The following is a 26,726-nucleotide window of genomic DNA, read 5'->3' on the forward strand; positions in this document are numbered from 1 at the left end:
TGAAGGACCTGCGGTGATGTGGCGATGGACTGTCTGGCTGATGTACAGTTGCCTCTCAGGGTTACACGTTGTTCCGCATGATAGCAACAAATAGAAAAGCATTCATCTGTAAAACTTCACTTATATAATGTACATTGAAAATGGTGGTTATAATAAAAACAATAAGGTGAGTGTTAGCGAAGAGATTTGAATACAGATTGACTGTTTTGTCTCACGATGAGCCGCTCTTTGTAATGTGTGGAATCAGTAAAGCGGCTCTGAAGAGACTAATAGCTGTAGTCTGCTGCTTCAAGAGGTAGAGCGCTCTTATAAACATGTTGTCTGAGCTGTGAATAACTCGTATAATTCTACTGTCACGCTTCTAAAACTGCTGGCAACAAACAATCAGGGTTTGGCCATCAATCTCACCGTTGTGATTATAAAGGCAAGGCAAGTTATTTGTATAGCACAATTCAACAACAAGGTGATTCAAAGTGCTTTACAGAGACTAATAGAGGGTTTCTTGTTTGTAACAATTATACAGTTACTAATACCTAAAATGCCCCAAAATACCAGGATGATGCACAGACTGATTCTTAAATCCCAAAGGTTCACTTTTGGCTAGCATCTCAATGAGATTAAAAATCTCATTTCCAAGAGAGACCTGGCATCATAGCAACAAAAGTCACATACCACATAGGTATATAACATTTACATAAAAAAATAAATAAAATAAAACAGCATTTCAGGGGTTGAAAATACAAGCTGATGTTTGAAGCATCCTCGGGGCAGGAATGAGATGAATTTATATTTTAAAGAAAATTATTTTAATTATTTTATTTAGTGGGCTTCTGCAAAGCTGTGCCCATTTTTAAATAGAAGCATTCTTTCTTTTCACTCCTACGTATGGCTTGGCACAGGTGCAGATGGCACGATCGTCCTGTGATATTAAGAGAGAAGGAAGGAGGGGGACGACGAACTCGATTCTGTTTGTGACTGCCTTCATCAAACTAAAGTCCACTTCAGCAGGGAAAAGTCCTCCACCTTCAGAAAACTCCAGAGGGTTCGGAGGTGTCTTGATATTCAGCGTCGCTCTCTGGTTTTCTGTCAAATCGCTGAGCAGCTTCTGCCTCAAGGGGCTTTCACGCAGGACGTGGCTTGTGCTGCGCTCGCTGCCGGGTTCAGCATACTGTTTGAGTGAGCTGCAGACGACAGAGCAAAGAGTGCTGACTTTTCAAAGGTTCTCGTGGGAGTAGAGTGCGTAAAATGTTCTGCAGAAACGCAGCGCATCCTTTTCTCTTTAACTGAACGAAGAAGCTCTAATAGATACATGAAGACGCTGGAAGGGATACACAACAAATATGAGCTGTGCTGACACAACACCGACCTACAACAAGTCACGTGACTCTTAAAACTTGTTTGTATGATTACCTGAAATTAGCGTTTCCTTCCTGTTTTACTAAGCCCGCTGCTGGCTTGATGCTTCACTGCGTCTTTGCAGCAGCGATCTGCACAGGACTGAGGTTGAAGTTTAACATACGAAGGAGAAATAACTTCTTTGTTGTACTCTAATCACTGATAGTTGCTTAAAAACAGGCTTTCCCATCATTCTTACCATAAAGTAGGATTAAAAATACATATGTAGTGACTCATACTAGGACGCAAACACTTTGCTTTGGTCCAAGAGAACCTTTAAAGCTATGAATTAAACATTTTTGACTTTGCTTCCTCCCCAAAAGAAAATATCCTTGAACAACAAAGTAGAAAAGAATGGTAGAAAACATAATTATTTTTTTTATATATTCATATGCATATATACATGTTATGATTCATGAATAAACCACTGAGGCCTTGGTGAATCTCGGCAGTGCAGATCAGTCAGATGCTCCCTGGCTGGTATCCTTTGGGTGCGCCAGATGCATTTTGTGGTATTTTTGTGTGCTGACTCACGGCCTGCAGTGTGAGGAAAAATGGCGAGCCCAGGAGCGATCATATGTTATAAGTGGGCGTGTTAGAAGCCTTCGTCATTCACGCCCTTTTGCCAGTTTGAGAGGAAATATTTTGATGTCAGGATTATTTCGAATTAAAGGCAAGATTTAGTTATTTCTGTTCACTTTTCTGAACACGTTGGAGTCAAAGTTTTTAAAGGGGACCTTTAGTAGCTTGAGTAGCTTTACATGATCACCATCCACAAACAAAATCATCTTTATTTATCTTAAACTGGGTCTTTGTTCAGCTCTTTAGTTTAGTCTGTATCTCAAACAAGGCTTTTTTTTCTTTCTCTCTCTTTTTTTTTAAGCCAGCTTTCATCCAATTGGCTGCCTTGTACAAACAGAAGATTTAAATGGAAGGTGGGCGGGCTTTCAGTTCACACCCAGAGCCTTGTGGCCAAGATGAATATATCTGTGAAGACTTTAATAAAATGTCAAAACGAAGCATTTTCCAGTAGTCTGAAGTCCTGCGGGCACGAGTTAATTGAACAAACTAAAAGATGATGCTGCATGGTGTTACACAAAGTACTGTATGGGAACACAGTGAACAGGGAGAGCCGAGGGAAGGAGCCAGCGAGAGGAGAACCTTTTAATTGATGTTGGTGAACTGTATCCAACATGCCCGTCATTACGGGGTATAAACTGCAGAGAGTAATGTTGGGAGGTTTATGAGGATTTTAGCCCAAGTCGGTCTAATTAATGAGGGAATAAAAAAACATCAGCACAATGTCGTGCACGTTACAGCCTGAATCCAAATGGCTCAAAGAGTCTCAGTGCTCAGCTTCGGCCTGTGCTCTGAATTCACTCCACTGTCAAAGGGGCGTCAGCAAGTAAATCCATCGCACACAGATCCTCAGTCAAATACTGACTTTTTTCATGGCTTCAGAGGAAAAGAGTAGCTTCCCAAAAGCTAATTACAAGCATCAGACACACCACTTGTACACAATACTTTCCCCAGGAGGATTTCCAGCCTCCTGTTTCTGAGTAGTGAGCCTGGCGCTTGGGGAGAGATGTCTTTGGTAGTGTTTTTTTTTTTTTTTTTTTTTTTTTTTTTTAATCCCACAGCTGTGTAATGGTACAGTAACAGCTTGATTCAGCCTCTTTAAAGACCACTCCGTCAGGTGTAAGACATGTTTCAGATCATGTCTTCAAAAGCTCCGCCAACTGGGGCCGAATAGAAGAGGAGAGAAGGTCTGCCTGTCGGGTTTTCCTGCTGGCTCTGTGTCACCTGTGATACGGCTGTATGCATGACTGAAGCTCCACCAAAACCTAGAGTTTGTCATATGGAAAACTTGTTTGGCCTCACAAACAGCTGCTACATCGAACTATAGTTAACAAAAAAGTCTCTGAAATGTGTTGGTGAGTGTTGTTTGTGTTTCGTGTCATGGTTCTCAAATAGCCTCCCTGAAGTCAATTGTCTGTAATATGTGCATTACATGCACTAAGTGTTTCAGTCAATAGGTGAATGTCAGCAGTGAAGGACCAGCATCGCTTTAGAGAGCACGGACCAGCTTTGGTGCGACATGGAATTTCATACCACATTAAACACTTTGTCGTGTTTGACGACAAAACTTTTTCTCGCTTCTGAGACCGTCCTGGGCTGACAGCTCGACTGACAGTTTAAATGATAGTGTACCTTTCTCACTTTTTCTCTGGCGCTTCACGTCTCTTGACTCTGGCCTTGAATGAAAAATGAGGCAAGAAGAATTCTGCTGAAATGTCACCTCGTGTTTTTTGCTTTAGGCATCGTATGTCATCACAAGGACACATGGATTTAAAACCTCTGGAGGATGCTTTCCTTCATGTGTGAACAATGTGGGGGAAAACACCTGCAGCCATGAGCCATGTGATGATAAAGCTGCAGCTGATGGTGTCGTCTCTCGTTGTTTGACTGGAAATGAAAAAAGCGTTTATTTTGTACCTTTTCTAAAACAAAAAGTCCTTACCAAACAAATGGGGGAAAAAAATAAGCTGTCCGATAAATAATACTCATATTTTATCATTTAATTTATTGTTTATTTTTCCTCCTCCAGTGTGGGTCTGGATTTGGGGATTTGTGTCCATCACCATCATCAGCCTGCTGTCTCTGCTGGGGGTCGTACTCGTGCCCATCCTCAAGCAATCGTGCTTCAAGTTCCTGCTCACCTTTCTGGTAGCGTTGGCAGTGGGCACGCTCAGTGGTGACGCTCTCCTTCACCTGCTGCCTCACGTAAGTACAAAAGACAGACGGCAGCTTCTAAACACAGGAATAATGTCTTTGTGGTGCCTTAGCGGCGACTTCATTAAGTCCCCTGTGCAATCGATGGAAGTGGGTAAAGTGGTAACAGAAATGACCTTTTTGTGACAAAGAGCCTAAAACTACAAGCACAACTTGCTCCGTCAGTGGAAATGAATCGAACCAGAACGTGTGGATTCTGTGGGTTAATCAGAAGAACGGTGGCTTCATGTTTCTTCGTTTTTAAATACTGAACCACAAACGACTTCCATTCACATCCATTGTGATATTTGATACCTCCAGATCATCAGTGTGTTTTTGTTTTGTTTTTTTTGGTCCCCCAAAAAACTAAATTGCTTGCTCCATATAAAAAATACTGATATAGTTTGTTCATGGTTCGGGCTTCGTTGAGTTAATTTTAACACGTTGATGTTATCGCTGTGAAATGGTAACAGACATTTAATGAAGTCAAAGAAAAGAGAAATTCTTTATATTAAACGTTATTAGAATAGAATTAAAAACCCTTGGAGTAAAATCAAAATTATCTTGAGAATTTATTGCAAATGTTATGTCACCTCTGACCTGACGCGAGACTTGACAGCCTTAACATCTATGTAGAAAAGGAAATCAGCAACTGTTAACTCTGTGTTAAATGTGTAACTTGTATACTGTGGAGAATTATAGCATCTGTTTTTGTACAACAGTGTCACATTTGTGTTTATTTGTTTATGTTGATGACATGAAAACGTCAGTTCCACTGAACAGTTTTGTAACGGTTTCCTCTTAGTGAGTCCAGGTTACGCTGCTCTGATGAATGTGTGAATGTCATGTGTCGCTCAGTCAACTGTTGCTCCTCTTCCTGTCTTCAGTCTCAAGGGCAGCACGATCACAGCAAACATGGTGCCGACCAGGAAGAAGATATGGTAACAGCTTTTGATGGAGTGTGGAAGGGGCTTACAGCCTTGGCCGGCATCTACCTCCTCTTCATCATTGAACACTGTATTGGCATGTTTAAGCACTACAAAGACCAGAGGGTGAGTTACCTTGATCCAGCTGCAGGTGATGGAGTGGGCCGTTATCAGACGCTAAACCTCTGTTTCTGCCTTAGGTTTTGTCTTTTGTTCAAACTCTTTTGAAGCAACACAGTGTAAGAAATGTGTATAAATATATATATAATGAGCATTGTTGCTCACAGGGCATGAAGAAGGTGAATGAGGAGGGCAAGATTGGCAGGAAGTTGTCAGATCATAAGTTAAATCGGCGCTCGGATGCAGAGTGGCTCCACCTTAAGCCGCTCAATGAAGGTTAGTGTTTGTTCGTGAATCTTTACAGCAGGTTACGAGCTTTAGCTCCTTTGGTCCTCCCGTTAACATTTCCTCCCTCTGCCAGACCCTGACAGCACAGCTGTCTCCTGCGACAACAGCCACAACGACACGCAGCTCACCGAGCTCCAGACGCCCGACTCTCCCACCAACAAGACGCCGCTGGCACCCGCAAACCTCAGTCAGTCCCCCACCAAGGAGAATGGACGTAAAACCAAGAAGCACTCGCACGGACACGGTCACTCTCATGGAGGAAACTGCCATTCGGATCAGGAGATGAAGGACGCTGGGATAGCCAGCATTGCCTGGATGGTCATCATGGGAGACGGCATGCACAATTTCAGCGATGGCCTCGCCATAGGTACCACGATTTTGTAACTCACCAGTATACAGGATTTAAATCCAGTGGCACTGAAAGCAGAGACTGAAATACCAGCAGTTTTCCAAATGATGCCCATTAGATGAGGAAAGCAGTGAGGACTATGCTGGAATGCAGTCTGGTTGGGCATGACATCACTCCCAGCTCCCATATCTGTCTCTCGAGCTTTTAGTTTTAGAGTTTATAAAAGCTTGAGCTTTTAGATCTGAGATCACTTTTAAATAGATGAAATTCTTCACTTTAGTCATTTAATATTAACATCCAGTCATGTAACGGCACATGTCTGACAGAAAATAAGGCCTAATGGGTCTATGTTAAGTCTGAAGTCTGGAAACACGGTGCTGTTGGTCTCCCGCAAAACAGTTTTTGGTTTGTTTGTTTTTTTTATATACCAAGCTTGAAGCTTGAACCAGCAGTCTTTTGGCAGAAGATTAATATTTAACTGGTAGATGCCCAGCAGTCTGTAGTTTCCTCTAATGGTCTGTTTCTTTCTCTTTTCTCTGACACTTTGAACTCTACAGGCGCTGCGTTCAGTGCAAACCTGACAGGTGGCATCAGCACATCAGTGGCTGTTTTCTGCCACGAATTACCTCATGAACTCGGTACGTGCACTAAGACACTGTGAAGGGGGGATAAAATAAATAAAACTGTCAAAAGCAACTCATTTACTCATTACACACAAGACACTGCACGCTTCATTTATTCAACAACTGGAACAAAGCTGTTTTGTGGAGGCTTTGGTTCCCGTAATGATAATCAGCGTCTAAATCACCGCCTCGTGCTGAAAAGCTCTCGTCTTACTTGAACTGAAACTTGAATCAGAGCGAGTCTCGCGACCCTCCGTCCCTTGAAACTTGTTAAAAAAACCAGTGGCGTCAATAATCAGCGCTGTGCTCTTCACTCCAGAAAAATGCTGGGTTTTTTGTAAATTAATGGCTTTCACACGACGGCACTGAGATGATTCGCCAATATCTGTCAGAGCAGATGATATACTGAGCCTGGCACACGCTGTTCAATACAGCTGCCGGTGCTCTCGTTTGCATTCAGCCATCCTCCTCTGAGGAGCCGTGTGATTCACTGTGATTCAGCAGCAGTGAACAGCTTTGTTCAGGCATGCTTGTTTTTTTGTAAATAACGCCGCAGTGCTCTCCTCTGCCGGTTTGTTTATAGAGAGAGGAAGAGGATGGGGCAAAGAAGACAGACAATGGGCCCGTCCACAGCAGATCAGTACTGATGATGTGTCTCATTGTGCTGCAGCGTCATTGCCTCGTTTGTGTTCTTGATGAATAGACTAGTGTCAATTACCGCTGCGTGTGAACTGGTGAATAATAACCTAGGTTTGTCTGGCTGCCCCCTCCCCTTGTGTTGATCAAGAGCACCCTGTTCTCTTATTGTTGTGTTTTAGAGGGGAAATGAGTAAAGGAGAAGAAACAGGCTTTTGAGTCTGTAATATTAAAGCGCTTAGCAGAAAGTACCAGTTAATGACCGTCTGCAAAAATAAAAAAATCAGCATATATATCCATCTCCATATCTATATCTAGAGAGATAGATCTATCTATATCTCTATATAGATGTCTAGATAGATCTCTTTCTATATATATATATATATATATATACCGCTGCGTAGATATATCTATATAGATATAGATATAGATATATAGATATAGATATAGATATATAGATATAGATATAGATAGATATAGAGATAGATATAGAGATATATAGATATATATATAGAGATATAGAGATATATATAGAGATATATATAGATATAAATAAATAAAGAAAGAACACATTTTTAAAAATCCTTTCTCCTTTCTCTATTTTAAGTTTCCAGATGGCTAACTGCTGCAGCACCGTCTCGAGCGGTATGTGGAGATATGCGAGCTCGGTCCCTTTGTCCCCGCGTAATTTCACATTTCCTGTTGATTCGGTGCCCGTTTCTTCAGCAGCGCTCGCTGTCGTGCCTTCACTCCCGTCGGGCAGCTTGTCAGACAAACGCAGCAGTTTGACAAGTGCACCTCTCAGCTCCTCCTCAACACAAAGACTGTCCCCCGACTGGCAGCTGGATGGAAAAGATGATGATTATAAGGGTTCTTTAACCACCCAGAGTGGAACTAATTGGCAGTGATGGGTGTGTTAATTGCGGTAGATGAGGCGGCAGCAGGCGTGTCTGAGTGTCTGACGGTTTGGAACAGGAGGGGGAAGTAGGAAAAGTTGAAGAGGGGGGCTGACAAAAAAAATGCCAGTGAAGCGAGGTGTGCGTGGACCGTCTCTGTTAAGTTCTCTCCTCTTTTCTCCGGGGTTGATTGATGGATGAGAGCAGAGTGGTAATATATTAATTGTGGTAATTAGCGAGGAAAAGAGGCCGCTTGTTACACGGCGCAGGAAATGTAGGCCACCCCCCTTCTCAGTATTCATCTCTCTCTCCAAATCCAGGGCGTTTCCGCTGAGACTCGGGCCTCTTCTCGCATTTGGCCCCGGCGATGATTGAAGAGGGTAGAGAGGCTACTGCATGCATATGTAATCATAAGTATATGAAGTGCGGCTCTGGGTTTTTTTTCCTCCACCTATGTGAAGACAGAAAGTGGTGGTGGTTGGATGCGTGTGGGAAGGTTTGTTTAGAACAAGCTCACCTCATCACTGAAGGCAAAGTGAGTCATGGAATAAACCGGAAAAATAAATAAAACTACATGAAGTGAGCCTCGCTGCTCACCGAGGAGTTCGTACTCCACAAAGAGCATGTCACTCTTCAGACAGTAAACAGAAGTCAGACATACAGCTGTCATTCTGCTTTTACCACACATATATAAACACACACACACACACACACACACACACACACACACACACACACACACACACACACACACTGTGTGTGTGTGTTGTTTAAACAAGTGTGTCTTCTGGCCAACAGGTGACTTTGCGGTGCTGCTGAAAGCCGGGATGTCGGTGAAGCAGGCTATTGTCTACAATCTGCTGTCCGCCCTCATGGCCTACGTTGGCATGCTGATTGGCACCGCGGTGGGCCAGTACACGCACAGTGTCACCAACTGGATCTTCGCCATCACAGCTGGCATGTTCCTTTATGTGGCTCTGGTGGATATGGTGAGTTGGCTGAGCGTGCTCCACAGCCCCAGAGTGATAATTGTCCCCCGACTCCGTCTCCTCTCCCACACACGGGCAGTCGCTCGTATTCTCGTTGCCTCCTGATCTGCAATGCTAATCCCAGAAAGTCTGAGTCTTATCCCAACTGGTTACTTTGTCTCTTTTATAGCTGCCAGAAATGCTTCACGGGGACAGTGAGGACCACAAGCGGTGCCAGCTGGGACACTTTATCCTGCAGAACCTGGGCATGCTGACTGGGTTCGGCATCATGCTGCTCATCGCCATCTTCGAAGACCGCATTGTTTTCGATTTTGGCTTCTAGTGGAGGACAGAGGAAGCAGAAGGAGGGGAGAGCTGGATGTATCAGTGTTGTTCTTGGCCTTCACTTGCTCTGTTTGCAATGTAACGGCCCGGTCTTGCATGCAACGTGTCTCGTTCATGGCCTGTGCCTCCATTCCAAACATGCTGCGGTAGCTTATGCATATCTCATGACTCTGGTAGTGGTGTTTATACTCTGCTCCTCCATCACTTCTCCTCCGTCAGTTCCAATCTGTCTGCTCCCCGTGAAACATAAAGAGGCAGAGTGACGGAGGAGCAAAGCTATGCCCCAACCAGGATACACCTCCTCTGTTCTGAACGTTTAAAAGAATAAAATAATGTAGATAGTGAGGTGGTGCAGGGCGTGTGTTCATACAGAGAGGCAGCTGTCACGGCTCAGCAGCTCGCCGCCTATCCATCATCACCTGTTGTTAGTGTGTTGTCGTCGTACACCTCCCCGTGTCCTCGTCTCTCATCCCCTCTGTGCTGTGTCCTGTCAGCTGTGCTGCGTACATCTGTGGTGTGTGTTTCACCTGCCATCCATCGTCGCTGTCTTATGTGATCACGTCGTGTATCAAACGCCGTCGTGCCAAGCCCCGGCCACTGGAGCAGCTCCACAGCTGCATCGCACAGTGCCCTAAAAGCGACGCCCGGCCCGGCCCCACCTGGCTGCTACATGTGGAATAAACTATTTTAGCTGGTGTTGCTTCACCTGCAAAACACGCTGACAGTTTTAAGCTGCAGTATCAAAACAGAAAAGAATTCAGCTGTTTGTGTGTAGGAGATTGTCTTAATTACTCAGTTTTTATTTTATTTTTGCTGCCATTAACTTTAGTTTTGCCCTTAGAATTATGTTTTACCGCCTAATTTTTTTTTAAGACTACTAAACCTTTGTAGTTTGTAGTAGCCCTTTTCAGACATGGGATAGGTAACAAGTGAGAGTATTCTGTAATTCAAACATAGGTTTCTTCTTCTTCAGTGCTTTGAATAGTTATGTTATAATTGAGACAAAAACTGTTTTTAGAGATTTTTAATGTTTTTACTGCTGCTGGTGGGATGTAACATGACGCCACCGTCACAACGTGGCCGTTTCCCACCAGCAAGCATCAGACCGCCAACCCAAATGTTTCTTAGTGGGAGTAGATGCAAATACACGCAAAGCCAATGTGACTAAAGTCATCAAAGGAGTGCATCTAAAAACTAAATTGGGAACATTCAGATCCTGTAAATGAAAGTTGTTGTTTTTTTTTAAAGCGTGTCTGAAAAGGGTTACTGACAGCTGCTGCTAACAGCTGCCAAAGCCTTTACACACTAGCATTTACAGTAATCAGTGTTTTCTTTTTGTCTACTTTGGGAACCAAATGCTGCAAACGTCCAGCCAACTTTGTTCTGTAAGGGTCTAACTATCTCCAGCTAAATGAGAACGTTTCTTACTTAGGCCTCTTTGAGAGTCACCGACTTCAAAATGTGAATTAAACTTATTTTTATCTTCATAACAAGTGTTGTAGTTTACTCGATTTTTATTTAGGGTGCCTCTTTGAGTTCATGAAAGGTGCTTTGTCCCATTGGACCAAACTGGTCTGTAGTTATGGTAGGAGGTTCAGTTGTCTCATCTTCACTGATGAGACATACATCTGTAAATACATGAGGTCTGTCTAGCGTCACTTGTTGTGCAGCTAAAAGTTGAAGCTAAAAATTCTTCCTGCTAAAAGTGTTGTTTGAAGAATGAATTCCTGACAATCTGTGACAGATGACGCAAAGAGCAGTACACTCCAGTGCTTCTAAACATCCCAGCACTTCTAGTAATCGATTAACCAGGTTATCGATCCACAGCACAAAGGTTATTTAATGGGAGTATTTTTCCAACCATGTGTAGTCACTGTGCTGGCTGTGCCCAAACCTGCCACAGTGTGGATTTTCAGCGGCTGGTGCTTGATGCCACCCATCATCCCGCCCACCCCGACATTCCATTGGCTGCTCTGTGGCTCACATGCTAAAGCTACCAATCCTGGCTTCAGCTGCTGGAGCACGCAGACTTCAGTTATCCTGTCACTGTGTGACATCCATCGTCTGTCTTAACTGGCTGTAAATCGTCATGAGTCTCACCGATCTGACTGAATCATGAGTGAAGCGGTACAGACGTGTTGGGTGTTTTTATTCTTTGTACTGCAAGAGTAAAAACGGTGAAAACTTTTGTTCCTTTTTAAATGAACTGTGTGAAGATCATGGGAGGTTGTCCAGGGTGTATTGTGACGGTGTTACAAGCCTTTTTTTTTTTTTTTTTTTTTTTAATTTTTTATTATTTTGAAGCAGATTATGTCGTGACCACAGTCGTCTTATTATCTGCACGGTTATTCTTTGTACAAGTGTTTTATTATTTCATCTTATGTTCACATGGAATTTTAGTGCAATGGGACCTGAATGTATTTTAATTCAGAATCAAATGAAGCTTATTATTTCCCCCTTTTTAAAATATAAGTTTACATCTATTTGATTGTTTTCCTCCAATAGAGACTGTTTTCTTTTTTTAAATAATTTAAACATTTACCGCCCTGTCGAGTGCTCAGTAAGACTTTGTGACACATCGCCCAAAGTTTCCTCACTGTTTCTCAGGCAGAAAGACCATGATCATATTTGCTTTGCTCTGTGTATATTTGTTTAGTGACCTGGATATAAAATGCAAAATGTGATATCCTTGCTTTTTGCCTGTCTGTACATTCTCCCCTACAGAAGGAAAATAAACTCTGGAAACTTCGTGGACTCCTGATCTTTGATGGTTCTGCCATAATCTTGCCCCTCGGTGCCTGTCTCTTATATTTACCACAACAAATTCACCGGTGATTGGCAGATGTAGTCCACAGACCTTCTGTCCACCACAGTTTCCTTCTTACATATATCACCTGAACATCTGCTCGAGCTAATGCGTAATAATTGCTTGTTAAACCCGTCAAACTGCGCTCTGGCTCTCACATTTATCCACACCGGCACAAATTGGCGGAAGAGAGCTGAGAAACCCTGTTGGCAGCACTCCTGCCAATCCTCCCCTCACTTTATCTGCTGAAGCTGGTTTGTAAATGAGTGACCCAGAAGATGGATCTGTGAAGAAACCAAACAGACTGTGCAGCTGAGTCAATGCCCTGTTCATTAGAAAAGCTGTGATTTTATTCCAGGGTTCGCATGTATCTGTCCGATGCTGCTATTGCACAGTGTCAGGTATCTGGATCAGGACTATTGGGGCTAAGAATCCTATAAGGAGTTGAGATCAGGAGGTTTGAGGGGTGACAGTGAAGTAAATTAAGGTTAAACAAGTATGAGTGCAGCTTTTGTCTCTATGGTGGATTTGCTGGTTTTCACTGGTCAAGTTTCGGTGTTAAGAAACGACTTTTTGACGTTCAGTGTTATTACAGTTTTCAATTTTCAATTCAATTTTAGTTACACAGCGGCAAATCACAACGGTCGCCTCAAGACACTTCATATTGTAAAGTAAACCCTAGAATAATACTTGCAGAGAAAACCCAACAGTATCACTCATTATGAGCAAGAACTTTGGCGACTGTGGGAAGAACTTCCTTTTAACAGTAAGAAACCTCCGGCAGAACCATGCTGAGTTTAGTTTTTATTCTGTTAGATCACTGTCAGACTTTGTAATGATTATGATATTGTGTGGAGGGCATATGTCTTCTTGGTCTTGTAGACACTCAAAGCCTGAAGAAATGTGTCCATCAGCCCCTCATCAGCAAGTTTTAATGTTTTAACTGGTACTAAAACCAAATGTATTACCTCCATATTTTAAGTCATTTTAGTTTTCCAAATTCACAACAGTTAACTAATGTTTATTTTTGATATCTGGTTGTAGTTTTATTTAACTATAATAAGCTTGGTTACGTTTAGGAGAAGATTGTGGTTTGTGTTATTATCCAGTGCAGCGTGAAGAGGTCCTTTACAGGAGCTCGACCAGCCTCACTGATGTCGTCCAGCTGATGCATCGTGGCACTGACATTGTGTACGACACGTGCTCTTGTGTGTTTTGTGGATGATTATTGGTGTCATTTTTTGGCGTTGCAGGTTTGTAACATTCTGAAAAAAAGCCCAGAGAGCCTGCGTCGGTTTCTGTTCCCGATTTTTTTAATTACACGTCAGAGTGTAAAACAAATCCAGACGTAAGCCAAAGCTGAGACTACGAGCTGAGCTGGCAGAGTAGAGCGACCCCTCTTCTGATCCAGTGCTCCGCAGGAACGTTGGAGTTGAGTGTCATGGCGATGACATAATTGGTGGAGTGTCCAGTGGTGGACAGGGTGCCACGTCGCTCGCTCGTCTTGTAGACGGGCGCCAGATAACACATCCTCTCAGGAATGTCGCCTCGCTTCATGGGCTTCAACCACATCTGACAGAGAGAAGCACAGAGTGTTACAGAGGGGACGGGATGGGGTGGTCGCACCTCAAAGTGTTGGGGTGTGATCTGTTTAGAGTTTGGAAAGCAGCCGTGGTTGTGTAGAGGTTGTTTTCCTTTCATAAGATTTGACTGGTGGAATAATTCAGCTGGCTTTGGGGGTTTGCTTCGCCTCCGCTGATGACACACAAAAGGAAACAGCCCTGATTGCAGGATAAATGCACTGTGATGGGCGTGGGTGTCTTCAAAGGGGTTCAGAGGTCAGGATGGAGCGATAAGCATTCGCTGCAGTGGAAACTAACCTGGCTCTCGATTTGTTATCCAAACATTAACTTACAAATTGGAACTTTGGGGACAAATTTATAAAACAATAGCATTAACGAGCAAGAGCTCCCTTGGGCTATTAAGAAGTCTTGGTTATGCAAAAGGGATAAACTGGGCCACTCCAAAAAACATCTTTAAAAACCCAAAAAACAAAAACTGTTTGTAGACTTGCAGCCTGAAAAACTGCTCATCTGGTTCCATAACGGGCGCCTCAGCGAAGATTTGCATTTCAAAGGCAGGCGCGGCAGCCTCTGTTGTGCTGCTTTTTTCTCTCCCCACAAATAATAAACACATTTTTAATTAAGTTCCGCTCTTGTCAAGAACTGATTCTGTTAATAACTTGCCCTGAACTGTCTGAATATTAAAAAAAAGTCAGTCTCGTGCATAATTCATAGGCGCTGACTGCATTGTGAAGAAGAGAGAATGGAAAAGATTCAAACCGTAAGGAAAACTTGATCAGTGGCTGCTCTGAGCCACCGGCTCTTACTTCCATCACTCTGCTTTCATATGCCACAGCATGCCCTGCTAATTAATAAAAGGATGGGAAGGAGACAAGTGTCCTGCAGGCAGAATGTAAAATAGTGCTGAGGCTGCAGCCGAGTCCAGAGAACATCCTCCTGGGTGAAGCAGCAGCTACACCCGCAGCGGCTGCTGCTCGCTTCCTTTGCAGTATTTGTCCCTTCTTAAGTAAGAGCTGTCGCACTGGGGTTTACGAGCAACGCAACAATTAAAAACTTTTTCTTTCTGATGGCCAGAGGGATTCACACAAGCACAATCAATAAACCTCCTCCCTGCAAACTTTATGTAAGAATTTGTTATGCAACACGGCTTTTTGGGGCCTTTTTGGACCAGGTGCCTGCAGTGTTTTGCTATCAGCTCCACAAATTCATTTAACAGTGCCCACAATGAGCTTTCAAATCCACAAGCTGTAATATAAAGTATAAACCAACACGCTTCTCTCTACGTGTTTCTGCATGGGGCCTCACCAGGAAGGCATTCATAAGCCAGTTTCACACACGCGCTGCAGCGTTTACCTTCCAACCGAGGCCTTTCAAATCCAGTCATTTCAAAGTTTTGTGGGGTTTTTTTCTACTGAATTATCAGCTGGTTACAAATAATGCCTTTTTCCTCTTATTCTGCCATACACATCATGATTTTTTGCCTTGACACTGGTGCTTAAATCTGGAATAGAAAATAGTGCTGAGTGAAAACTAAATGATGCCTTTAGGCTGTGACATCAGAAAACAGTTTTTAAACAGAGCTTAATCTGTTTATCAGCCCTGAAAAACTCCATAAGGATGCGCTTTATTTGTGAGGGCTCACAACAGCTGCAAAAAATTCAATAAAAAGCACAAAATTATTAGAAATAAAAGGTGAGGACCAACATGAACGCAATGCCGATTGCTCACCACAGGCATGGAGTCGTGCAGCACTTTGGGATAGGACTCAGCAAGACGTTTGGTCTTTCTGTCCCAGCGCGCCCCATCAAGGAACAGACCTCTGATGTACACACCTGACACAAACACACACAATTCATTCTTACTGTGATATTAAAACCTTACCTTCTACAAACTGCAGATTTGGACAAACACATTTCTACATGAATTAAGCTGAACTGTTTGCAGAGTGCAGCAGGCTCTTCCTCTAATAGGCTGGAAAAGGGGGCATGACTTAGAGATAACTAGATGTTGGCACCCCTACAGTATGACACACCCAAATGCACAAACACACTGTCAGATTTGTAGCTTGGCAGTATAGCTTGTGTTAGCTTGGAGGGGGCCCAGCAGGGAGCTGATTGAGGATGAGACTTTATGTGAGACTTTGACTGAGAATCTCACAGCGGAGCTGGAGGCACAGCAAGGGGCTGATGCAGGCCCGCATGTAAGAGAGAGGCAGGGATGCTTTACTTTAACTTACTTTTTCACTTTATACTTTGCTTCTCTCGTATTCAGTCAGCCTTGTGTCACTTTCATCTGTTTGTTTCTTCTCCTACACCCACCACTTGTGTTCCTCTCATTTCGCTCTCTGCTTTGAAACCTCATTTTGAATTCCCCTCTTTCATCTCTCAGATTCCTTCCTACTAAAAGTGCTCTCCATCTTCCCCGTATCTTTTATTTACCCTCATTTAATGAGAGGGGCCTTTAGAAAACCTGTCCTAATACCCTGCTTACACTATTAACCCAAGGCCACGCTCCCTCATCCTATCTGCTGTTTTCTTTCTCCTAGCAGCATCCTACCATCCGCTGGAGGCTGATTGTACTGTCTGTCATCCAGGACCTCGAAGTCAAAGCCCAGCAAATCGATAGGGATGGTGTGCTTCCTGGCGTAGTTCTGCTGGCTGCCTGTGAGAAAGGCTTGGGTGAAGAAGAATCCTGATATCCAAAATACAGCAGGCACGCCCTTGTCGTACCATTCCTGAACACACACAGAGGAAAAGAAGACATTTAGAGTCAAAACAGTCAGTGAGGAAAAGCAAGTCAAAAAATAAATGCACAGAAGAACAAGAAAGTCCATGTCAACATTACACACTGCAGGTAACTAAAGTACAATATGTTTAATATTATGTTGAGCTGCTAATTTAACCTGTGATAATTCCTGATTTATACAAACAAAAGGAATTACAGCACATATGTTATTTAAATGACAGATTGTAATGTTAAAACTGAATTCTTCACTTGATCCCTGAGATGTTTCAGTCTGGACCACAAATCAAGCGACACACACTGAGGCACAGCACTAGCATGCACTAGCATGCCACATGCTAGTGCTGTGGCATTACAATAAATGTAACCTGCCAATTCAGGAAATCACTACAGGAATAAGAAAACACTTGTAGCCTTCGACCCCCAGCCCCGAAACAAAAGTGATCACAATTTCATCCAATCACAGACCCCTCATGTCCGTCGGGATGGGGGCATTGTCCTCCTGGAAAAGATGATAAATATGATCTTTAGAGCAACTTTGTACTGGTTTGCAGGTGGACCCAACCCACACCAGCAAAATCCTCTCACAGAACAACAAAGCACCAAATCCCTGCACTGTAGGGTCAAAAGTTAAATTTTTCCTCCTTTTTTTTACTGATTTCTGTATTCATAAATGTTAACAGGGATTATTATTTTTACCAACATCTCCTAAACAAACATGCAGTCACAGTTAAGAAACACAGCACTTTCCAGCTCACTTTTAGGGAGTTGCGAGTGGATGCACACACACACAGTATTCTTTTCATTTGAGTGGGTACTAACAGGAGGAGGATATTTCTGCCGTGGGAACTGACAGCACTGTTCGATGAAGCGCTTCACTTTGCAGACTCACATGGTAGGTCATGTGGCTGCAAGTGTTTCCAGTGCCAACTCTGCTCATGATTAAAATGCATAATACAGCAGATCTCCCTGCCTCCTCCGTGTTGATAAGCCACTGTGGAATAAAGCACTCTTGTGTAAGTGTGCCAAGTGTGGCACAGCTTAAGGCAGATCGTTATACAGCAAAAGTATGCAATGACTTAAGTTTTTCATCCATAACACTTATGTGTAAAAAATGCAGTTAATACCTTATTAAAACATTTTTATGTTGTTATTTAATTTTTAATCAGCTTTACTATTTTTATTTTGTGCTGTGATAATACCTGACTTAGGCACGACTTTAGCTCATGTTCTCCACTAATTGGAAGGCTGGTGGTTCAATCCCTGTCTGCTCCAGTCATGCCAAATATCCTTGGGCAAGATACTAACCCCAAGATGCTCTCCGAAAGTTTTAGACCTTCATCCATTAAAACTGTAGGCATAGATTTTTTCCAGTTTAACCTGGTGAGTGATCGACATTAGGGCTGAACAACACGGTCTGCGAGGCCTCGCTCCTGTAACTTGAAGAGCTGATCTGAACCTGTTGGTGATGTTTATCGCCTTGTGCTGCATGTAGGAAAATTTTAATGCATTGATCTGGTAAGTTCATGAGCTTAATTCACAGTAAAGGACTTAGATGGGCTGGAAGTAAAATGTTACTTTCTCTGTTACACCTGTGCACTTTTCAAATGCAGCTTCCTAAACAAACTCACTAGCCACCATCTCATCCAAGTATGCTCACTTTTGGCTCAAAAAAAAAAGCAAAATGGTCAGATCCTTATAACTAAACTCCAGTCAACAGACCAGAATCCAATTTATTTGATGCAGTTCTCTTGTTTTAGTCACCTGCAAGAACGTCAGTCGCTCTAGGAAGTCGTTGACGTAGCTTCCTAATGATTTGAGGCTGGGGTAGGACTTCTTCATCCACATGGCTGGGATGCGACCCTTCAGGATGCTGCTGACCACCTCCTCCAGCTCTGCAGACATCACCACGAGACCCTGCACACAAACACACCCACACATCACACACATGTGATTAACTTTCTTTGAAGCTAGCAGGAGACAGACAGGTGCGTAATGGGGAACTCTTACTGTTCTGTGGGGGGCCTTTGATACCACAATGAACTATGATGTGCTTTGTTCCCCTTGTGAGTCTTGGGCTTTCTCTTCAGTCTGGTGACGATGGAACATCTCAGAAAGAGATGTGTTCATTAAACTTACAAAGACAAGCACGCAAGTGTCTAGGCTTATTTTTCTAACCTTTGAACAACAGGACTGCAGTTATATGCAGAGGAACTTTGCTTTATTAATTTCATTTAGTCTAATTACAGTCAATCATCGAATGCTGTTTCCAAGTTTCCAAGTGTGTTTGTCGCAATTTAAGAAAAGAATAAAATAACTAATCAAAATTATATGAAGGTGTTAGAATCTATTTGGGAGTGCAACTGCTCAGACTCCTGTAATACTTGTATAATTTACAGTGGGGCAAAAAAGTATTTAGTCAGCCACCGATTGTGCAAGTTCCCCCACTTAAAATGATGACAGAGGTCAGTAATTTGCACCAGAGGTACACTTCAACTGTGAGGGACAGAATGTGGAAAAAAAATCCATGAATCCACATGGTAGGATTTGTAAAGAATTTATTCGTAAATCAGGGTGGAAAATAAGTATTTGGTCAATAACAAAAATACAACTCAATACTTTGTAACATAACCTTTGTTGGCAATAACAGAGGTCAAACGTTTACTATAGGTCTTTACCAGGTTTGCACACACAGTAGCTGGTATTTTGGCCCATTCCTCCATGCAGATCTTCTCGAGAGCAGTGATGTTTTGGGGCTGTCGCCGAGCAACACGGACTTTCAACTCCCGCCACAGATTTTCTATGGGGTTGAGGTCTGGAGACTGGCTAGGCCACTCCAGGACTTTCAAATGCTTCTTACGGAGCCACTCCTTTGTTGCCCGGGCGGTGTGTTTTGGATCATTGTCATGTTGGAAGACCCAGCCTCGTTTCATCTTCAAAGTTCTCACTGATGGAAGGAGGTTTTGGCTCAAAATCTCACGATACATGGCCCCATTCATTCTGTCCTTAACACGGATCAGTCGTCCTGTCCCCTTGGCAGAAAAACAGCCCCATAGCATGATGTTTCCACCCCCATGCTTCACAGTAGGTATGGTGTTCTTGGGATGCAACTCAGTATTCTTCTTTCAGACTGTGGCACCACGGTTGTGGAATTCTCTCCCACTGTCTCTTCGCTGCACGGACTCCATTGATTGTTTTAAGAAACAGCTGAAGACATTTTTATTTAGAAAAGCATTTGATTAATTTCTTCTTATGCTGTTTTTATAGTTTTATTGTTTTACATTGTTTTATTTACTGTTATATTGTTTTATATTCCCATTTTCTGTGTTGTAAAGCACTTTGTGATTTTTATCTGTGAAAAGCGCTATATAAATAAATTTTACTTACTTACTTACTTACTTCTTCCTCCAAACACGACGAGTTGAGTTTATACCAAAAAGTTCTACTTTGGTTTCATCTGACCACATGACATTCTCCCAATCCTCTGCTGTATCATCCATGTGCTCTCTGGCAAACTTCAGACGGGCCTGGACATGCACTGGCTTCAGCAGCGGAACACGTCTGGCACTGCGGGATTTGATTCCCTGCCGTTGTAGTGTGTTACTGATGGTGACCTTTGTTACTTTGGTCCCAGCTCTCTGCAGGTCATTCACCAGGTCCCCCCGTGTGGTTCTGGGATCTTTGCTCACCGTTCTCATGATCATTTTGACCCCACGGGATGAGATCTTGCGTGGAGCCCCAGATCGAGGGAGATTATCAGTGGTCTTGTATGTCTTCCATTTTCTGATGATTGCTCCCACAGTTGATTTTTTCACACCAAGCTGCTTGCCTATTGTAGATTCACTCTTCCCAGTCTGGTGCAGGTCTACAATACTTTTCCTGGTGTCCTTCGAAAGCTCTTTGGTCTTGGCCATGGCGGAGTTTGGAGTCTGACTGTTTGAGGCTGTGGACAGGTGTCTTTTATACAGATGATGAGTTCAAACAGGTGCCATTCATACAGGTAACGAGTGGGGGACAGAAAAGCGTCTTACAGAAGACGTTACAGGTCTGTGAGAGCCAGAGATTTTCCTTGTTTGAGGTGACCAAATACTTATTTTCCACCCTAATTTACGAATAAATTCTTTACAAATCCTACCATGTGAATTCATGGATTTTTTTTTCACATTCTGTCTCTCACAGTTGAAGTGTACCTCTGGTGCAAATTACTGACCTCTGTCATCATTTTAAGTGGGGGAACTTGCACAATCGGTGGCTGACTAAATACTTTTTTGCCCCACTGTAGCAACACTGCTTGTATGAATAACAGTAACACACAGACTTTTACGTAGACAAAAATTATATGCAGGATAATGTCAACACTTTCCCTGGTTTAACAAAGAGAGGATGTATATTAGGTTGTTGCACCCAACTGTATTCTGCTGAATGTTTATAGTATCTGATTTCTGAGGATGCATTACCAGTGTTTCCTCTATAATCATTCAGCAGAGATGTGCGTCCACACATGAATTATTACTTTCACTGAACAGAAATGTAAAATCAATGATGATTCATCATTTGGCGTAACTGTTTTTCTTAAACAAATTTACTGCAATTACACAGCGTTTGGCATTTGGACAATATCCAGACAACAATGATTCCTGAGACCTGGACCAGACTTAAACACTTAATGCTTACTCCCCTCTCTGGTAGGTCAGGTATTACCCAGAGGCGGTATAAAGGAGAGGCGTGGCACTCTCAAAACGATCAATAGAAAGTGATGGGAAAACTCCTGAATGCCAAGTGTCTCACCTGTCTCCCAGAGAGCCACCACAGAGCCCAACTGGGAAACATATGATCCAGTCATCTTGTACATTTGCAAGTACACAGTTGAAGTTCATGACAGTTTCAAGTGTGCGGCTGCTGATATATCTGTTATCATGCTAAAGTTCTAGCCAGGAGTACTTTTTCTCATCTTACAGTCTCCTTAATGTAAACCAGCACATTTTCTGTGCGCTCTGGTGGGGTGAGCCACACACTTTGATCGTGTTGCTTTTTTGAAGTGAGTTATAAGTAATTCATAATAGTGTTTTTATATCCCATGACCACTGAAATAAGACTTATGGTTCTCCTTTCAGTTATTTAGTTAGAGGCTTTTGCTCAGATGGCTGCTAAGTGACGACACTTAATTCTTGATATTTTCATATTTCTCTTGTGAAAAGTGATTTAAAAAAAAAGACACTCTTCAAATTTACTGCAGATACATTCCAGCCCTTTCTCCACGTACCTTTATGGCCTTCTGAATGTTGATGCAAGAGTCTCGGATCGTGCCGAGCAGGTTGTTGAAGCGACCCATCTCCTGCACCAGCACTGTGTTCATGCTCTGGTTGTAGCTGGTAGGAAAGCGGCTCATTGCTGCCTCCAAGTCAAAGTCTTCAGGCAGCTTACTGAGGATGTCAGCTGCCACTTCAAAGACCATGTCATCTGAGGATTTGGCATCTGCGCCTGAAGAGCGGGACTGATCAGAGACATAGAGCACAACAGAGCGACAGAGGGCTGATGAGAAGGGAAGGCAGGATGTGGGGTTCTCAATCGATTGACAGTTCATATTTTTTAGGGAAAATTACCATTTGCTGTCTTTGACTTGTCAAATTATGTATTCTCTTTTAAAGACTCATTTGCACTAGTGCTATTCTGATCCTGAAAAGACCCTGATGCTAAGAGGGCCTGACTTCTGACTCGACTTTGCTTATATTTCATCATCTTTGTGCCTGAGTGATTCACATTTTATGCATCTAAAAGAACACGGAATGACACAGAATATCAACGTTTTTATATTTTATTTTACCTTCTCTTTCTTAATTTGTACACATTTCTCAGGTTATAGCTGCAACACTGTCCACAGAGGAATCACTGCAAGTATAATCTCAGGATTTCATCATACAGCGCGAGATGAAAGGCTTCACTGCATTTTACCCCCGATTTCTCCCACGCAGTAATTTGACACACTCTTATCAACAATTATAATGATCATTCATGGTGATAATTATTCACTCTAATCTGTGATTCTTACGCTTTTCTTCTTAGTGCAACTTGCACCATTTACCTATATGATGCTTAGTCACTAGCCAGCGGTAATGGATAATCATTGGCTGATGGCAACAGGGTTACAGTAGGAGAATGATAAATAGCTGCTTCATTCCATTTGAAGTGTCTCCCTGTTTATCGGTCATTGAGACTGATGAGATCGTATTAGATGCTAATGAAGTCCACACATGACTGGAGCCATTATTAATCTTGTTGAATGGAATTTATACGAATAAATGCCAGACTGCACGGAGCTCTAATTTTAACTTGAGATCTAGAAGTCACGATGCATGTGGAGATAATTCTGTCTTTGTAGCAACGCAGGTCTGATGCTATAAAAATACACTTTCACTATATATGCTGAGCTGAATGTGGAATTCTTCTCTAGTGTTGTGTGTCGATCCACTTTAAAACTTCTAGCATAGAGAAATATTTTTTCAGAAGTCAAAGACACTGTGGTGGTTCTTTAAATAAATGGATACACAGATAAATAAAAACCCCTTTCCACTTTGCAGTAGAAGCCACACTTCTTTTATGTTCGAGTAGGCCTTGATGCAAAATCCCTCACATTTGATTTCCATCAAACATCGACTGGAGCGGGGAAGCGGTAAGATATATAATCCTGAACAAGCTAACCTCGTCTAACAAAGCTGAGCTATAATGATGCTGGATCACACAGCTCCACCAAAGCCACTGTGACTGTGTCTCTGCAGCCTCAAAGCACAATGTTGCTCTTTGAGAAGTCTCTCTAAAAGCAACTGCAATATTTATTTCGATTTTTTTTTGTTTTTAATTAATGCTGCACGGTGCATTTTAATGCAGGCCGATAAAATATTTAGAACAGATCCACAGGAGGCATACCGATGCTGTGTGTGTTTATGGGAGAAATAACTTTGGTGCCTAGGTAAATGTGTTCCCATGCATGTATTCCGGTCTGTTTATTTTGTGTTTGTTTGTGTGTTATGTATTTGCGGGGTCAGAGTGGGTGGGGTCATTCCAGCTGAGCATCTGGGATGTTGGCCAAGAGGGGGCGCTTTGGCCTGGGAAGCAACCAAAGACTGCTGGCTCTTTCTTTTTTAAAATTTGTGCCGAGGTCTGGCCTCAGTGCTGTGTTTTTTTCCATTTCTGTGGTAGTAAAAAAAGGTCTCTACAAAGTACTCCTGGATATGCCCGTTTATTTTTCCTAAAAGATTACTCATGTGTGTCTGAACTTCCTGTGACAGCTGATCAATACAATACAGACTTATCAAGGGTCAAGGTAGCGTTACCTGTGTAAGCAAGATGCTGTCAAACAGAAGTTGAGTCTCAGCCTGGTCCTTGGTGATATCTGCGTTAGCGTTCATGCCAAAAATTTCTGGTGACGGATTGAGTGGCAGCGACTTGGTATATTCGATGTAGTTGTCGTACTGCGACAGAGATGCAGAAAACAGAGGGAGAGGGGACGAGTGAAGTAAGAGGACGATTTTTTAACGCAACATCAGGAAACATCTCGAGTAATAACACTCGCTGAAAAACAAGTCGGCTCCTTAGATTGCTGACATTTATTTTAATGACTATGTAAATGTGTCTTCATGAATAAAAGATGTGGTTGGAGGGGGGTGCAGTGCTGGAGAACTAAATGCCAAATAAAATGGTGTGCACCATAGATTGTACTAGTGTTAACAAATATATCAGCCCTCACTGATGGTGGCTTCCTGCTGTGCCTTGTTACACACATTTTATCTGTTAATGACTTTTTAAAGGTAGCTCAACAACAATGCAAAGGAGTCCTGCAATATGCTTCCTTGAAAAACTGCCAGGTTTACTTTTATTGAATTTTAAGGCAATGATACTGCAAGCAGCTTTGTGTAACTGATATTTGAATATGAATGAAAACACGAGTGAATAACATACCTATGCTGTACTATATATCAAAAATTCAACAGCATGAACAAACTCAGCATCTGCTAGTTTAGCAGACTGCACTTAAACCTGGTTGACATATTGTGACATCAAGGCAAATACTGAGGAGTAGAACATGTGAAGAGGTTAAAGCTGAAGGAACACTTACAGGTACAGATACACTTACAGTTCTTCTTACAATACAGAAGAACTGTATTATTTCGTCAAAGGTTTGGACAAACCTTTTCATTGCATGGTTTTTCTTTATTTTCATGACTATTTACATTGTTGCTTCAGTGAGACTCTGCAAAACTATGAATGAACACATATGGAATTATGTAGTGAACACAAAAAGTGTGAAATAGCTCAAAACACATTTTATATTTTTCTATAATTACTGCTTTGCACACACTCTTGGCATTTTCTCATTGAGCTTTATGAGGCAGTCATCTGAAATGGTTTTCCAACAATCTTGAAGGAGCTCCCAGATGCTGAGCACTTGTTGGCCATTTTTGCCTTCACTCTGTGGTCCATCTCACCCTAGGTGGGATAGGTCAGGTGAGTGTGGAGGCCAGGCCATCTGGCACAGCACTCCATCACTCTCCTTCTTGGTCACATAGCCCTTACACAGCCTGGAGCTGAGTTTGGGGTCAGTGACCTGTTGAAAAATAAATGACAGTCCAACCAAACACAAACCAGATAGGATGGCACGTCACTGCAGGATGCTGTGGTAGCCATGTTGCAGAGGTGGGACCAAGTCATTGTTTTGCAAGTCTCAAGTAAGTCTCAAGTCTTTATCCTCAAGTCTCAAGTCAAGTCTCAAGTAATGTCAGGCAAGTCAGAGTCGAGTCTCAAGTCACTGGTGTAAAAGTCCGAGTCAAGTCACAAGTCTGAAACTTTGAATTTCAAGTCCTTTCGAGTCTTTAAAAAAAAAACAAAAAAAAGCATGTTGCAGTTATGCTAAATGTAAATATTAGACCATGTAATTTTTTAATCTGTGTTTTTCTCAACACATGACAAAATAGTGAACTTAGAAAATATACACAAATTGTGAAATTGCACCTCTTTAAAATGCAGCTCAATTAAAGCTAGCTCCAAGAATAATTTTCACCGACAGTTCTGAGATAAGCTGCATGTTATTCTTGGATGCGGTTGTAGGACCAGCTTTAAAATCGCATGACAAAAATATCATACACATTAAAAAAAACTGAATCACCAACGTAGCCTGGAGAACATTTGCTAGTTAGATGAAGTCAGCTATCTCATCGTAGCATATTTATATGCATATTTATAATCATACGGTTCTTGGAGTGAGTGCATACACTCATGAAGTTTAGTAACTTCAGGTCACTGCAACAAGCCCAGGTACAGTTTACCGACGGATGGGTGCAGGACCTTGAAATGCACCGTGTAGAACGAAAGACCATCGTACGTATCATAAGTTTACCAGTCTCACAAATTGTTGTCATAAATACACATTCGTTAACCGTTTATTAATAGGACCTTTGAGCTCAACGGTAATTAATTAGTAGTGGAAATAATTTCTGGTTCATCACAGAAATGTAGCAGTGACAACAATACTGTATGCTGTAATCGTACTGGGCAATTAGTGATACAAAAAACCTGTTTTATCCTGTGAATAAAAGTATATGTTTTTGTCAATGTACCATAATAACAGAAGCGAAACGCAATATTGTGTCAGGACAATTCACTATTTATGCACAATAAATAAAGGAGCATAGCGCGACAATTTCTGTTCAGCGCCAGACTTGCTTGTAACCTATATCACCAATTATGTTATGAAAATGACGCATTAACTACAACAGCAGACTGACCTTCGTGTAAATGCTTGGAGCAGACTAACCTGTGAGCTGGAGTGTTCTGGGACGTTATATTTGATCTTTGAATGGCTGCAATCCAGACCATCCATCCTCTTTGTTACTTTGGAAACATGGCTCGAACAATTTCTCTTCAACGAGGTAATCCGATAACAACCGATCTCTTTACCCGTCGGCTTCCCGTGGCTGTCATGCGACCGGCTATTGCAGTTAATAATACAACGGCTTCTTGACATTTTTGTGTTTCTTTTTATCGCTGTGTGACTGATTTTAATTGAAAGCCTGCGTGCGCTAGTACCGCTTGCCACGAGTTCCCAGAATCCTTTGCGGTTCTACCCGTGAATGACGTCACATTTTCAATCTCTATATAATATGCATGTTAAATTTTATATTTGGGGTAAAATATCAAGTCTTTTCAAGTAAACCGGTTCAAGTCCAATTCAAGTCCCAAGTCATTGGTGTAAAAGTCCAAGTCAAGTCACAAGTCTTACAACA

General features: G+C 42.3%; 2 protein-coding genes across 9 annotated transcripts in view; one reads left to right on the top strand and one right to left on the bottom strand.

The window, feature by feature from the left end:
* slc39a10 (solute carrier family 39 member 10) overlaps positions 1 to 12,080 on the top strand; it is a 35,618-nt gene extending 23,538 nt beyond the window's left edge. For all 6 annotated transcript variants that reach the window (XM_086266411.1, XM_086266415.1, XM_086266412.1 and 3 more), the window contains 7 exons: positions 4,004 to 4,179; positions 5,055 to 5,219; positions 5,381 to 5,489; positions 5,575 to 5,868; positions 6,408 to 6,488; positions 8,804 to 8,994; positions 9,164 to 12,080. In XM_086266411.1, the coding sequence (XP_086122537.1) occupies positions 4,004 to 4,179; positions 5,055 to 5,219; positions 5,381 to 5,489; positions 5,575 to 5,868; positions 6,408 to 6,488; positions 8,804 to 8,994; positions 9,164 to 9,316 (1,169 nt within the window). In that variant the 3' untranslated portion in view covers positions 9,317 to 12,080. The remainder of the gene's footprint in view (positions 1 to 4,003; positions 4,180 to 5,054; positions 5,220 to 5,380; positions 5,490 to 5,574; positions 5,869 to 6,407; positions 6,489 to 8,803; positions 8,995 to 9,163) is intronic.
* A 1,348-nt stretch (positions 12,081 to 13,428) lies between these two features.
* Positions 13,429 to 26,726, bottom strand: part of dnah7 (dynein, axonemal, heavy chain 7) — a 77,667-nt gene continuing 64,369 nt past the window's right edge. For 2 of the 3 annotated variants that reach the window (XM_086267989.1, XM_086267988.1), the window contains 6 exons: positions 23,781 to 23,918; positions 21,713 to 21,943; positions 18,214 to 18,366; positions 16,264 to 16,441; positions 15,436 to 15,539; positions 13,429 to 13,696 (listed from right to left, as the gene is read on the bottom strand). In XM_086267989.1, coding sequence (XP_086124115.1) covers positions 13,490 to 13,696; positions 15,436 to 15,539; positions 16,264 to 16,441; positions 18,214 to 18,366; positions 21,713 to 21,943; positions 23,781 to 23,918 — 1,011 coding nt within the window. In that variant the 3' untranslated portion in view covers positions 13,429 to 13,489. Of the gene's footprint in view, positions 13,697 to 15,435; positions 15,540 to 16,263; positions 16,442 to 18,213; positions 18,367 to 18,464; positions 18,559 to 21,712; positions 21,944 to 23,780; positions 23,919 to 26,726 lie in introns of those variants that run through there. The other variant, XM_086267990.1, reaches the window with a different exon arrangement.

The sequence above is a fragment of the Aulonocara sp. 'chitande type north' Nkhata Bay genome, linkage group LG16 (assembly GCF_057382095.1).
Source record: "Aulonocara sp. 'chitande type north' Nkhata Bay isolate Kocher_YH1m ecotype deep benthic linkage group LG16, A_spYH_male_GT1.1, whole genome shotgun sequence".
Lineage (NCBI taxonomy): Eukaryota > Metazoa > Chordata > Actinopteri > Cichliformes > Cichlidae > Aulonocara > Aulonocara sp. 'chitande type north' Nkhata Bay.